The 14690-nt window shown below is 37.5% G+C and overlaps 1 protein-coding gene across 3 annotated transcripts in view; it reads left to right on the plus strand.

Annotated features, from left to right (window-relative positions):
* RALGAPA2 (Ral GTPase activating protein catalytic subunit alpha 2) overlaps window positions 1–14690 on the plus strand; it is a 136162-nt gene that overhangs the window by 30862 nt on the left and 90610 nt on the right. For 2 of the 3 annotated variants that reach the window (XM_056357457.1, XM_056357459.1), the window contains exons 10-19: window positions 300–530; window positions 2647–2820; window positions 3711–3848; window positions 4454–4602; window positions 5010–5121; window positions 5862–6099; window positions 6622–6786; window positions 9575–9715; window positions 12564–12701; window positions 13222–13316. In XM_056357457.1, coding sequence (XP_056213432.1) covers window positions 300–530; window positions 2647–2820; window positions 3711–3848; window positions 4454–4602; window positions 5010–5121; window positions 5862–6099; window positions 6622–6786; window positions 9575–9715; window positions 12564–12701; window positions 13222–13316 — 1581 coding nt within the window. The remainder of the gene's footprint in view (window positions 1–299; window positions 531–2646; window positions 2821–3710; window positions 3849–4453; window positions 4603–5009; window positions 5122–5861; window positions 6100–6621; window positions 6787–9574; window positions 9716–12563; window positions 12702–13221; window positions 13317–14690) is intronic. The other variant, XM_056357458.1, reaches the window with a different exon arrangement.

Raw genomic sequence — 14690 nt, forward strand, 5'->3', positions numbered from 1 at the left:
ACGGTCTGTGCTTTCCTCCACTCTTCTACTCCTGCCGCTGCACCCCTCCCTTTTTTTTGTCTTTATGGAGTGGGAAAAGTCTGTAAAGTATCCTGTTTGTATACTCTGCTTGATATATGTAGAGCAGAAGACTGCATTCCTTCATGGACCAAGTAGCATACTGAAAATTCCACCTCCTGACTGCTGGGATTCCAGTGTTGTGTGTGAAAAAGAGCAGTAGTATCTGCGTCTGTGTAAGTGTTCCAGATTTTTGGTGTATGCTCTTTCAGTTAGTTAATTAGGCGTTTTCTTCTGTGTAGACTGTTGGTGTTGTAAACCAAGATAAAAACACAGAGCTGGAAACCACTATGTCTTACGCAAGTGAGCAGGAGAGAAGCCATTCGAACAGCAGCACCTTGTCTGACAGAAGGCTCAGCAACTCCAGTGTCTGCAGCATTGAAGAGCAGCATCGGACCGTCTATGAGATGGTGCAGAGAATCCTCTTATCCACTCGAGGATATGTTAACTTTGTTAATGAGGTATTTCGACAAGTAAGTGTGTATGTTTAATTGCTATTGGTTTTTTGGTTTGTTGTTTTGGTTTTTTTTGTTAAAAAGAAATGTCATGGTTATGAAAGAGAACACTGTGAAGGCTGTTGGTCAGGTAACCAGCCAAACCTGATGCTAATCAAACCAGCACTCTTTTAGTCCTTCCTAGGTCTAGTTTTAATGATAAAATAGGAAATTTTTATGGGAAGTGAAGCTTGTTCCTGATGCCAGACTGCAATGTGTCTTACTTGTTCTTGGTATTATGATGTGATTTAAAGGTGTGTAAAGAGCTGTTAGCTTGCAGATGTGTTATTTGAATTCATAAGAGTTTTGTTCCTGTAATCAATGTCAGTATTCAATGTTTATATCAGCACTGATTGCTTCTACTAATAATTTTCATTGATTTGATACCTTTTCAATTTTTGGGGATAAAAATACATATGGACCTACCGGAGAGTCCCATTCTTTTTTTTTTTGTTTGGTACCAAGGTAGAAATTGGTTGAAGCAGCTGTTTCAGGTCACTGAAATGTGCAGAAGATACTCTCCAGCAGCTTGGTGAGCCCACATGCTTCGCTGTGAAGCATCTTGTGTGTCGGCGCTTTTCGGGGGCGGAATGGCACTGCACCGGCGGGCGTGCCGAGTGTGTGCCGATCCGCTGCGCCGTGCTGCCCTCTCCTGGTGGCTGTTCGCAGCATGCAAGGTTCGCCCAGCTTCCAGGGGACAAAGGCTAACGTGATGCAGTACTTTTACCTTTATTCAATATGATCAGTGGTCAGTAATTGAAACTGATAATGGTATTTTGTATTTATCTCTCCCTTACAGGAATCTCACTAGTTACTGTGATTTCCTTTACTTATTTCTGGGTTTGTTTGGTCTTTTTTTCTTTCTACCCTACTTTTTCTGAAGGCATTCTGTGTAGTGCCTATGCATCCCACTGATGAGCTGCTGTTTCTCTAATATTCTAGCAGTTGGATTCTGGTTTTTTCAGTTTCTGCATCCTTAATAAGTTGACAGAATTTATGGTGATTCTATGATGACAGTCTCTGTGGAGACATTTTCAGAAGTTTCACATACTTGCTGTATGGCACATATAAAATTGCTTTTGCAAGCTCTGCAATTTGTGTTGAAATCAGCTGTTGGATGTTGCACTTCATGCTGACTAGGGACAAGGAAGTGTACTATATGATGCAAAGATTTCCTGACCTGAGCAAGATACCTTTGTAATGGTTTTGCAACTAAACTGCGTATAGGAAATGCTATAGGTTTTGACTGTTAATCACAGAGAGTGGGTAGTTTCTTCGCAGTTGAAAGGACCTGGTTTTTTTAGTGTGAAAAATGTATTCTCATCTCTTTCAGTGTTTTTATAATATAGTGCATACTGATACAAATTTTTTGCAAAATGCGCTGCTTTTTCTTTTAATAAATGATATTTTCAGGCATTGATTTCTGTGCCTATTCACTACAGGGCTAAGGTCTTCCGTCACTACATTTTTTTCAGTCCATTAAGACATCTAGAAATGTGGGGAAGCAGCCAGTCTAGCCTTTGCAAGTGTTCAGAGGGGACATATTTACAGAATGATTCCCAAATACAGATACTAAGTAGCACGCTGACAATAAATTAATTCTGTTGATTTCCAAAACTGTAGTGAGAAAGGATCAAATACCAGCCACTGTTGTCCTCATCACAACTTACCTATCCTTGCTGAAATGTTATTTCACATTGTGTACTGCTGATGTAATTTGAAGTCATGTTCTCCATAAAGTGTAGCGTAGTACCCAGGTTTAGCCTGCCAGACCTCTATGGCTAGTAATGGCTTGTGAGGTGAATTCACGTTACGTTAGGGAGCTTGCAAGGAGCAAACCCAACTACTTTGGTTTTGTCTGAACAAATATAACATGGAAGTAATATGGAATTAATAGTTATGGAATTGTGGATGGTGTAGGTATTTGCATAGGCTGTTCATTAATTGTAACTCTTTCTAGGACAGACACAAAAATAAAAATTATGTATCCTTTTTTGAGCCATATTATTTATGGGTGGTGGTTTGTGAGTGTGTTTACATATGCATGCACATCTATGTCCTATATATAGTGAAATTACTTTACTTCCCAATTTAGGCTTTTTTATTGCCACCTTCTGATATATCTGCAACACGAAAAGTGGTGAAGGTATACCGAAAGTGGATACTGCAAGAGAAACCTGTGTTTATGGAGGAGCCAGACAAAAAGGAAGATGGTCAGGATGCTGTTGTCAACTTGGGAGATTCATCAGTGCAAACGGATGGTAAACATGTATGGTATCAGTGTTACTTGCTTTATTCTGTTTGCCTACAATATAGTTTAAGTCTTAAAATCGCTTTGTAAATGAGTAGCAATTTGGAAATTGTGTGGAAATCCAAGATTTAAAAATACTTCTATTTAAGGACTCAAAATTTAAAGAAATATTGAGTGTTCAGTAACACTTACGGAGTGCAGGGAAAGATTGCAGCTATTTTTCAGATGTAATTTGCTGATTGTTCCCTGCCTATACAAATATGAAGACAATAACTTAATGGAAGAAATACTAATAGGTTCTGCAGTGTTAGAATTTACACTGTCTGTTGGCCTAGTGCATGTAGGACTATTTCCTTTTGGTGGTAGTTAAAGGATTTGACAATATGTACTGATTTGTGTATACTGGGTGATATATTTTGATTCAGACACCTTAATCTAGGAAATCAAAGTGTAGATACAAATTCTGCACGTCATCTTTTTAATATCCTATACTGAACCATCAGTAAAAGTTGACTCTGACACTATTGACACTGTGAAGATATATAAAAGGCAGTTTTGTTGTACTGAGAGAGATTTGAGTTGAATTACAAGGTTTTGACAGATTATTTTTTTTTTAGAGGGCTTATAGTTTTGTCAGGTGTAAATTCAAATATTACTACAATCAGTGGCATAAAATGTGATGTAAAATATTTTAAATAATACAGCTGTTAAAACTTCGACAAACCTTAAATTCCATATACAGTCTGTTTGTTCAGAAGTCAAGAAATAATAGATAGGAATTCCTTGCTGAAATGAATGTAGGACGTGACAGTTCCTCCTCTTTTTCCTTTTGACACTTCAAATTATTTTGAATAAATACGGACGTACTCCTTTCTACTCTGTCACTAACTGAATGATGCTTTTGAAAGCTCTCCTCAGACCATTCAGGACATAAGCGCTCATCCAGCTGGGGAAGAACATACTCCTTTACCAGTGCTGTTAACAGAGGATGTGTATTAGAAGATGAGGACAAAAATGTTAAAGCTGGTACTCAAGCTGCGTTACAGGTGTGGTGTGCAGAAAGAGTACAAGGCTGTACTTTCCATAATCGCATAACTTACATTATAAATTATGATATGGTCTCTGAGATTAAGGAAAAGAACTACCAGCAGTTGATGGTTTTTGTAAGATATGATTTGGACTTCATTTATAACTTCTTAAAAACTGCATATTAAACCATGTGACCATGTCTTAGAGCCAGATATCTGTATTTTAAGATAGAAGGTTTGGGTTTTTGGTGGCTTTTTTTCTACTGTGGGTACTAGGAATTAGTCGGAACTGTACATTTGCGGTCATTGAACTTATTTATTGGAAATATTGGTAGTTGCTCAAGCATATAATGCCAGGAAATGAGTAGCTGGAGAAATTGCACTCTTGCCTGACCAAATAGAAGACATACCCACAAAGCCCTCTACTGTGTAATGCATGCCGTTGGTGGGTCAGTAATATCAGCTGACTTTTCACTAGAGCGGTGTAGAATAGCAAAGTGATAAGTAAAACATGAAACTTGCTCTGAGGAAAGTGAAAGGTTTGACTGGAGAAGCATTTTATTCTAAGTTTTGACTTTTTTTTGTTCTACTGTGTAAGCTGACTGTAAATGCCTGTCTTGAAGGTATTCTTGACAAACTCTGCAAATGTTTTCTTATTGGAACCATGCATTGAAGTCCCTGTGCTTCTGAAGGAGCAAGTTGATGCTTGCAAAGCAGTTCTGAGTATCTTTAGGCGCATGATAATGGAACTGTCAATGAATAGAAAGACATGGTAAGCTTACTATATTTGCATAGTTTAAGAGAAAATTATGAACACAAACTTTATGGGGGAGTTACTGGGTAGGGAAAAGATTTGCTTTCTCAGGGTAGACGTCTTTACATAAGTTATGTTTGTGACTTGCCCCTGAATTGATTTGCGAGATTGCAGGTTCTGCAAATTTGACTTCAAGGTTCTGGCTGGTATTTCCACTCCTGACTACACCTTCTCAAAAATTAATTTTTACAGTCCAAACCCAATTAATGTTATCTTGCAAATGATCTGTGAAGTCTGACACGTGACCACATTATCAATAAGTAGAGGTTTACTGGATGGCTAAGAGGTTTTTTTGGTACATGAAAATTAACAAGTGCAATTAATAGGAGATGTGAACAAAAAGTACAATTTTGTTTTGGAACCAGGGAACAGATGTTACAGATACTCCTTAGAATAACAGAAGCTGTGATGCAGAAGCCGAAAGAGAACCAAATAAAGGATACATTCGCTCAGAGCATGTCAGGATTACTTTTCCGAGTGAGTGTTTGGGGGTTTTTTTGTTTGTTTAGGTTTTTTTCATGTTGTTTTTTCATAATGATTGCCCATTGTTTTGCATGCTACTATGAAACCCAGTTGTAAAACATGAAAAAATTCTCCTTTGCAGTAGTGTGAGTAATTATTTTGTAAAGCATTCCTAAGAGTGGGAGGCATTGATTTGATACATTCTTCAGGTCTCTATTACAAATGGTGGTGGAGCAGTCTCTTTGTGGGATATCTTCAGTGAGTATTTCTGAAGCATAAGCTTGATGTAACTTCCTAGACGATCAACTGGCAAGTCAAAATGGAGTTGTGTTGAACGAGATGAAAACATTTATACATCATATTGTACTTCGCATGCTCAGCTACAGTGTCTAGGCCTGAGTGTCACAGGTGTGGCTCAGTCAGTACCATCATTCTGTACATGTAGAAGACAGTTCTCCATTCTATTATTATACACAGCATATTATTTCAGTTTACCAGGGAACAGGTAGACCACCTAAAACATATGTTTTGCAATTTTTAGATTTCCTTTGTCAGTAACTTTAACAATTATATAACCACAGACTTTTGAGATTGTGTTTTGATGAAACATAGCCATGCATAATATCTGTGCATCATGAATAATCGGTGCTAGTATGCAGGTTGGCATTGACTTCATCAACGTGTTTGTTGGTGTTGGTGTGCTGAATTAATCTTGACAGAAATGCTTGAACTGTCATCTGTTTCTTTACTCTCAGACCCTCATTGTGGCTTGGATCAGAGCAAATCTGAGCGTTTACATTTCTCGGGAGCTGTGGGATGAGCTGCTCAGTGTTCTGTCTTCCCTGACGGACTGGGAGGAGCTCATAAACGAGTGGGCCAATATCATGGACTCTCTAACAGCAGTGCTAGCAAGAACCGTGTATGGGGTGGAAATGACAAACTTACCCTTGGATAAGCTCAGTGAACAAAAAGAAAAAAAGCAGAGAGGAAAAGGTTAGTCTCTGTGCTTCAGTATCAAACAAGTTAAATATTTAAGTTTAATCTTAGATATTAATTTAATCTGACGTTAAATACTGCTTAATCTAGTGTAAGAACCTGTTTAATGAAATGTGAAGTGCTTTGGATTTATGTATTCTCATCCTTCATTGTGCGACAAAAGGTAATTGGGGTCAATAGAAGATAGCTATTTAGCAGTTTTTAGAACGCACTTAAAATCAAGTCTTTTCTGTAGCAGAAATGAAACGTGGTTTCCTGTGCTGTGGTCTGGCATAGTCATCAATGTAAATTTTTTTCATGTATTTTTATTAAACTTTATTGATTACAGTATTTTAGCTGTATTTATGTGCTGCCTAGCAATTGATGCACATAGTTGAAGTAATGATTGGTTTTTATTAATAGTAAAAAATTGTCTGTTTGAAATATTAGTATTTTCCATGTCTGAGTCCATTCATACTTCAGCAAAAATACGTGCCAAAGCATACAATGCTAGAGAATTTTGTTTTCTTTATCTCTAAGGTGGCATTTTAGAGCCTCAAAAGACAGCTGTAGTAGGAAGATCTTTTTCATTAAGCTGGAAAAGCCATCCTGAAGTTGTGGAGCCAATGAGATTCAGAAGTGCTACAACCTCTGGAGCCCCGGGAGTTGAGAAAGCAAGAAATATTGTTCGTCAAAGAGCAACAGGTTAGACCTAACTAGATCCTTATATTCCCAAACACTCAGTAACACTCAAGTTTTAAATCTGCCTTTGAGTTGTGGTTCGTTCCAAAAGTAGTGCAACTTAATAATTAAATGCCTGAACAGAGGTTTTGCATGTACCTTTGTCTGGATGTCTTGACCATTACCAGTATGAAGGAAGAGTCAAAGTATTTCAGGAAAGTCTAAATATATGCTTTTAAATAAATTGCATTTAATGGCAAGTTAGTCCTGTGCACATTACAATTTTTTGTCAAGTACATCCCTAGTTTATCAATTCGTAAGAAAACATAATTAACATCAGTCAGGTAATACATATTGGTTCTGTACTTTCATACAGCTAGCCTTTTACTGTGAGCACAAGGTAAACCAGATATTTAATAAACAATTTCATCCTTTCCTATGAGCTTTATTTAATTTCTTAGCATGATGAGAGATGGTATAGCATCTCCCTTTCCATTTTTTCTCTTATGTATACTTCTGGAAAGAAGAAAATGTGAGAGGGGAGAATGGGGGTGTGAGAAGTGATGAGGGGATGTCTGAGACCCCCAGATACCTGATTTTTCAAATATTTCAGCATCCTAAATTTGATCTCTTTATTTCATGGTAACATGTTTCTGTGTTCCAGTTCCATGGGCTATGGATTAAAACTCTCCACAGAAAATCTGCTTTTGAATAGGAGATATTTTGCTGCACAGCTTCCTTCCTCATTCATGACAGATTAGTTGTGTTTCTTACCAGGAGAACTTGAAGGTGATTTAGTATGGTTTTTGTGGCTACAGGCTTCATGTAGCTAAGCCACAGTCTCCAGTTTAGATCACAAAATGTTTTGGCAATGGTGTCAATTCATTCTTTGGGTCTGTTTTATTTTTAAATTCAGCGAGTTCCTATTTGTGCTCCACCAGAGAACATTTCTTCTGCTATAGCATTTCTAACCTAGACTTCTCACCAGAGCAGCAGAGAACCTTGGAAGTATTGGTCCGTGAGGACTTCTCTTGGTTGTGTGCATTCAAATTAAAGGAACTTCCTACCTTCAGTAAGAAAAGCTTATTTGGTGGGGAGCATGTAGGCTGTCAGATAGAAGGATGGACTTCACTGTAAAAAGCCCGTAGTTTCATTTTGTATCTCGTGTTTATAAAAAAAGAGAATTTATTCTGGCTTTCATGGGATTTGTGAACATCAGTGGCTCCCAAATTGGCAAGTACAAAAAAGTTTTACTTTGCATATGCAGTTAGAAGAAATAATAATTTCAAATATACAAAGTGCATATCTCTAGAATTTTCTAAGGTACGAGTATTTAGAAACACAGAAAGCGTGTGCAGAGGTGTCATCTTCCAGAATGAAATGTAGAATGCCCTAAGGTGATTACAGAAACCAGGGCTGTTCATGGGACAGCTTTCTTGAGTAACGCAGATGTTGTTACAGGAACAGTGTCTCGCACTGGGGGCTTTTTTAAAAATCCCTATTCTCCTTCTGCCATTTAAAAATAACAGAAACCCTCTAAGTCAACACACAAATACCAGAGCCCCTCCTGCTTCCAGGTAAGACTTTCTTTTGATCTGCTGCTTGTATCTAGAGTTATAAAACTAAGAACTGAGTATTTCTGCAGCAGCAAAAGTGTTTTGCCCACTACCCTACTTGAGTGTTTTTGCTTCTTCCTTCCTTCCCTCTGTCTTCTAAGTGTCAGCATTGATATTGCCGTGTACAAGAAGAGAAACTGTTCAGTGAATAAGATGGGGTTTTTTCCTAATAAATGTTAGACACTTCCCTAATTCAGCATAACTTTTAGTAATACACTTCATGATAAATTGTTGCTTTTCTCTAAAGGACACCTTAAGCGTATGGCAAATGGCTATTAATGCATGAAATACCAAGTTGTTATTGATGATAGACAGCCTCTAGAGTGTTAGTCACTTGTTTTTCTGATGGCCTTTCTTTTTCTGAGAAACTGTGAAGCTATTTAATGTTGCTGTTGTGAAGAGAAATTCAATAAGGTATGCATTCAGACTGCACTTACCTTCTACCTTCCCTTGTGATGACTTAAGAACCCCAAAAACTTTCATGTAACTTGCATCCCTTTCATCATCCTGCTCAGAAACGTGAAAAACAGGGCATGGTACCCCAAAACCAGAGTCCACTGGATATTCAAGGTGTAAGGAACTTCAGGAGGTCATCAAATATAACTACTTGCTCAAAGCTGGTCAGGTCAAACCCAGGTACTCTGGGCTGCATCCAGTCTGGAGCTGGGATGTCTAGTTTTAAAAGCAGAACCAGAGGCAGCTATGTCTTTAGATCAGTTTCTGAGAAACAAACACACTGTGCTACTTCTCAGGTGAAAATGGATTGTTTTCAGCAGAGATGAATGAATGTCAGAGGTAGCTGTTTGCAGGGGGAGCATTGCTAGTAGAGGGGAATTTGAATAAGTTTTTCATTCTTTATTTTTGAGCTATATGGACTGCAACAGGTACTTCAATAAAAAAAAAAAAAGTCAAATTAACTCAGAGACAGGAATCGTACACCGACAAAATGAAATACTCCGCATGGTGGAACTGCTGTGATTCAGAAATCACAGATTATTGCACTTCCAAAGTGTGAGATACAGTTGCACATTAGTAACTTACAGCTTATAGGAACTACTTCTGGGCTTAATGTTGTAATTTTTTTTTTTTTTTTTTTTTTTGTCCAAAAGCATTGTTTCATTGTATCATGACATTCAGAACTCCAAATATTTCATTATTTCTTCTGACATAATTATTGCTTTATTTTTTCCTGGAAGCTAAGCGAAGCCAGTCTATCAGCAACTGTGTTCATCTTTATGAGGCTTTGCCAGCCACTAAAAGTGTACCTCTTCTGCTTCACACTGTGAGCTCTCTCTTACCTGGTATCTCTTACACTTCTTGCTCTCACAGACTGTCAGGTACTGTACTTTAAAGTCATCTTTTATAAAAATGTTCCTTATATTTTTAAACTGCTGTCTCTCTGTTCCTTTTCTGTCCAGTTGATTATTCTTCAGTAATGTGGCATTAGATGTTTTGCACTGGTTCTTTTTCCATGCCTTGGATTTATTCAAAACATGGTGTTAAGTAATATTGGGAGCCATGATGAGACAGGCCAGTTTAATGGGAGCATATCTTGTCATTTTTCAGAGTCACAAAGGATGGCAAAAAGTGGCTACTTCTAATGCTTTTTTGATATTCTGTCATTGTCAAAACAACTTTTTTAGGGGAAAGGAGAAGACCAGTATCTTTTCAAGAAGCTACCCTAGAAGCTAGTTGAATGCTGAAATGTATGAGCTAGCGCAAGCAGAATATACAAAGAAATGCAGCTGGTCGAGCTACTTCATTTGAAAGAAAAATCTCATACAGTCTGTGTTACCCTCAGTTACAAATCGGTGCTTATAAATGCGGATTTTGTTTTTTCTTCTAAAGAATTCTTCCTGTAGTTATTGATTCCAGAAGCAAATTTAAAGATTTGTCTGTGCCTCTTGGCACGTTTCAATAGTGTTTTGATTTATTTCAAAATGTTTACAATACTGCAAGCAATGTAGTTTTTGTTCATCTTAACATTAAAGATTACCATTAATTACAATTAGATTTGTATTACTTAGTAACTAAAGTAAAATTAATTTAAATTTCTTAATAAAGAAACCCTTCTATTTATGTTTACACTTTCAATTACTTGATTTAAGTTTTAATATAGTGCAGACCAAATATACTAAGGATTAGGAATGCAAGAGCTAAAGGCAGCAATCCAGATTTGGGCATTTTTGTGGTTATTTGGACTGAAACAGGTGTATTTTTGCTCAAAAGTGTAGTAAATTTTTTTCCTGCTTTTGATACAGTCTTGTCCTGTGGAACTTGCTGTTGCAATAAATAAAGCTTCAACAAACTGTAAGCATATGACTTCTGAAATGAATTCTATATTGGTATCCAGACATAGATGTAAAAAACGGGTGTAATGGCCTGAGAATACAAAGCTCCTTTGTTGCAGGGCACTCATCCTGTTGCCCAGCCAAGATGGGTTGGTGGAAGTAGCGAGGTCATGTTAGCAGGCTTTCTTTTGGTTTGTTTCCATCTAGTAAGTCTCTGAAAATACGACTTTGTCACCTCCCACATTTCACTTCCTGAAAGGGGTTTCTGACTCTTGAGCTCTAATCAGAGCTGTTAGCTGCGGTAGCAAGAAAAGAAAAGTTTTGAATGTGGTGTACTATGGCTCGCAAGGGATTCTGATTCTGTGAAATATCCTTAGTGTTCCTTCATCTCAAGTTATCTTCAGTTGTAACACTGAAATAGTTCTAGCTAGTGAATTTATTTTAGTATTTTGTTTTATTGCTTTCTGTAAGACTTAAAGTCAACAGTGATGCTTTGAGGTCAGTTGAGTACCAGAACAGGTAGGTTTTGTACATGTGTATTTGTGAGAACTTCCTGAAATGCATGTGGCTTTGTTAGGTATTTAAGTATTGTTCAAACTCACCTGACAGTATAGATTGAATGAACTAAGCACACTGTCCTCCTGCAGGCTGCTGTTGCAGTCTGTGCATATCTGTCTTAATCTCATATCCTGAGGGGCTGTGCTTGCTCATTTCTGAGGAAGTGTAGTCTCAGTGTCTGCGGGGCAGGCAGGAAGCAGAGCAGCGGAAAGAAGGCAAGAGAAGGAGAAAGCTGGTGGAAAGGTCCCTTTTATTTAATATGCATATTGTGTAACTATATGCTGAAAGAACTCTAGAAGACTTAATAGTTCAGCCCATGTTCTTCACTGAAAAAAAGGAATTCAAGGGTTCTCTTATAAAGAGTTGTTGGAGCAGCATTTTTTCATAGTTTTTTAAAGAAGGAAAATAGCATTGGCGGTGCAGATTGAACACCTTGACAGTCTGCTGGTGGATCTGTTGGGTCAGCTCGTGACGGGGTGTGTGGGCCACCTCTCTGGCTGCTTTCTGGGAAAGGAGTTAGTAGTCAGCTTAAGTAGAGCAGGTGGCATTCACCAGTGGAATGGCCCTGTCTAAAAGCACTGCTACTGAATGGGAACACGCTTGATCCCAAATATTACTTTTATTTTTTCCTTCCCCCACCAGTGCTGGGAGAAATGCACTTCTTAAAAGCATTGTGTTGCAAGCTAATCTCAAGAGTACCTGTTGCTCCTTCCCCAATATGTCAGTTTACTTCCTCACTTGAATTTTTGTGCCACAGTCTCCTCTGTTTTAATTTCTCATTTGCAGTTACAGCAACCAAACTGCATGATTCAGTTTGCCCTCACAAACTAAGCTGGAATCATGTAGCTCAGATCTTTTTTCACTCTGAACTGTTGCTTTCTTTATTCTCCCCTTTCCCTCTTTATGAAGTCAGTAAGCAGAGCCATCTTTTCTGCACTCTGCATTTATAGTAGTTTTGCTGCCTTTCCTCTATTGTTTCTGTTTCCAGAATGGACAAGGTCTAGTTTGGGTCTCTAGCACTGAAAAACATAGCTTTGTTCACGTGATGCCCTCCGGTGCTTCCTTGTGCACTTTGAAACCCCAGAGTAATTTCTGTCCTTTTTCTAGACTTTTTACTGCTTGCACTGTTCATACATCTCTCTCTAAACTTTTAACATTTTTCTAAGGGTATTTTATAAAGCTTAACTTCTGTGACAAGGTGTTTTATTCTAGCTTTGTAACTTGGTAATTTTAAATGTTCGAATGGGTCACTTTTTTGTATAGCTTTCTTAGTAAGGAGTTCACACGTGTATAATTCTGAAGTCGTGCAAACATGTGTCTCGATTTAAATCAACAGAAGTTGAAGAATCTCAACAGATGGAAAATCCAACAGGAACAGAAACTACAGGCCTGTTTGCAGACCAAGAACAGCAGCTAACTCGTAGTAGCAGCACTTCAGATATTACAGATCAGTTTCCATCTGAATTTTTTCAAGGTAATTTTGATAAAATACAGTGATACTGTACTGATGAAGAAAATGTGTTGAGACTTCTTCAGCCTCATGAATGCTCTGATCTCCTTTGGGATCCAGCTCTCTTCTAAAATCATGTTTATCTTGTTTTCTTAGTAAATATATTGTTGATATCTTGTTGAAAGAACTAATTTTAAGAAGTTACAGATCACAAGTGCAGGGCGTGACCATTTATAAAGCAAGGTGGTTTAAAATGAAACCTTTGCATGATGTATTTTGCACATAATGAACTTCTTTTTACTGGCTTGCATTTAAATCTTGTGTATTCATGCGAACAGTTCTACTTCTGTTCCTATCGTGTATGTTATACTTATGAAGGATTTTTCAAAACATCCTGTATTCCATTTTAATGTTTTATTACTTCACTCAGCTATAAATGTAAGAAGCGTACATGTAAACCATAACTGAAATTTTCATATGATTTGCTATGTACTTTGATCCCCAAAATGTCTTTATTTCTTGTTTATTTTCTAAATTTCTTAAGGTAAAAAGGCTGGAAGTTCTCATAATTTAACTTCAGACTCCAAACCAGTTCAGGAAAATAAGGGATATATCAAGAAGGAACATGAAGGAGAGCAAGTAAGGCACAATAGAAAATGATTATTGATAAGATTCTAACAATGTTTCTGTTTCCAAATCCTAAAAGGTATCTCATTAGAAATAAAAGTGTGGAAAATCATTAGCCATATTTCTGGTATCTTAATTGGGAATTGAGCTGTAGCTGTTCATTGTGCTATTTGGTATGGTCATTCTGTGTCTGCTGATCTTGGCTGCTTATGCACTTTTGTGTAATTGGCTATATTCTAGTCTTACATAAGACTTGTACTTTTTTATATTAAATATAAACAAGTTCATAACATTAAAAATATAAATGATTCATGGCTATTGCAGAGCTGCAGTACACTGGAATAAATGTTTGGCGGTTTAAAGTACTGGGGAAAATGCGTTCTTTCAGCACAATTTGTATCACCAGCTATGTATTGCAAATGTCTGTATGAGTTAACATTAGGACAGGCAAGCTTTTTAAATTTTTAATGCAACTTGTGAATAAGAAGTAGAAATAATAACTGGCTGAGGCTTCTAATCTTTGTGGGAGAATAATGCAATACAATGTGAAGGCCTTCAAAGATGAGATTCAGCTTGGACTTTGGCTTTCCTGTACGTCTGGACTTACAGTACCATTAACTCTTAGCTCTAGAATGGAGACACCAAGCGTTTTCTGCAGAGTGATTTTAAGTGCTTCGGGGATAATAGTGTGTCTCAAGAAGGAAGGAAAACCTAGACCGCTTTGCATAGGCGAGGGGAGAGGAAGAGAAGTAAGCTCAGTAGCTGGGAGAATTAAAAATTAACCTGTCTCGCTGTTCTGTTTTAGTGACATGTGTTATGAAATATTCACAAGCACATGCTGCCAGGCTGCTTCCAGTGTTGCATTTTCACCCTTTTTGCAAGCAGAAGCTGGGGTTTGACCATATATTCACTGCATCACTTGCTAACGTACTGTGAGAGCCAGTTTGACTTCATATCACAACCCACTGAAATATTGTCAAAACTGATCACTAGGAGCCAAGTTTGCCAGGGAAGATAGACGTTGCAGTCTATCAGGCAGCGCAGGCAAACATGTATTTCTTGGGAATGATTGTCAATTCTCTTTAGTATAAAATAAAATTTAAGAAACCCTGCCTATAATGTTACATAATATGATTTCTACAAGCCACTTGTCTCTTTGGTGGCAATAATTGTTTTCTCAGATTTATGCAGAAAGAATAAGCGGGTTAATGTCTGGTCAGTGGATCAGAGGTTGCTTCAAGGAATTTATTTAAAAATACTAATAACTGCAAATTTCAGAATGGAATTTCAGAAATGTTAGCTGAATTTAGGAATTTTAGGGTAGAGATTCCTTCAGCAGCTAGATAAAGTATGCTCCTAGGGGTAAGGCCTTGGAGCTTTTTATTG

The sequence above is a fragment of the Falco biarmicus genome, chromosome 12 (assembly GCF_023638135.1).
Source record: "Falco biarmicus isolate bFalBia1 chromosome 12, bFalBia1.pri, whole genome shotgun sequence".
Classification (NCBI taxonomy): Eukaryota; Metazoa; Chordata; class Aves; order Falconiformes; family Falconidae; genus Falco; species Falco biarmicus.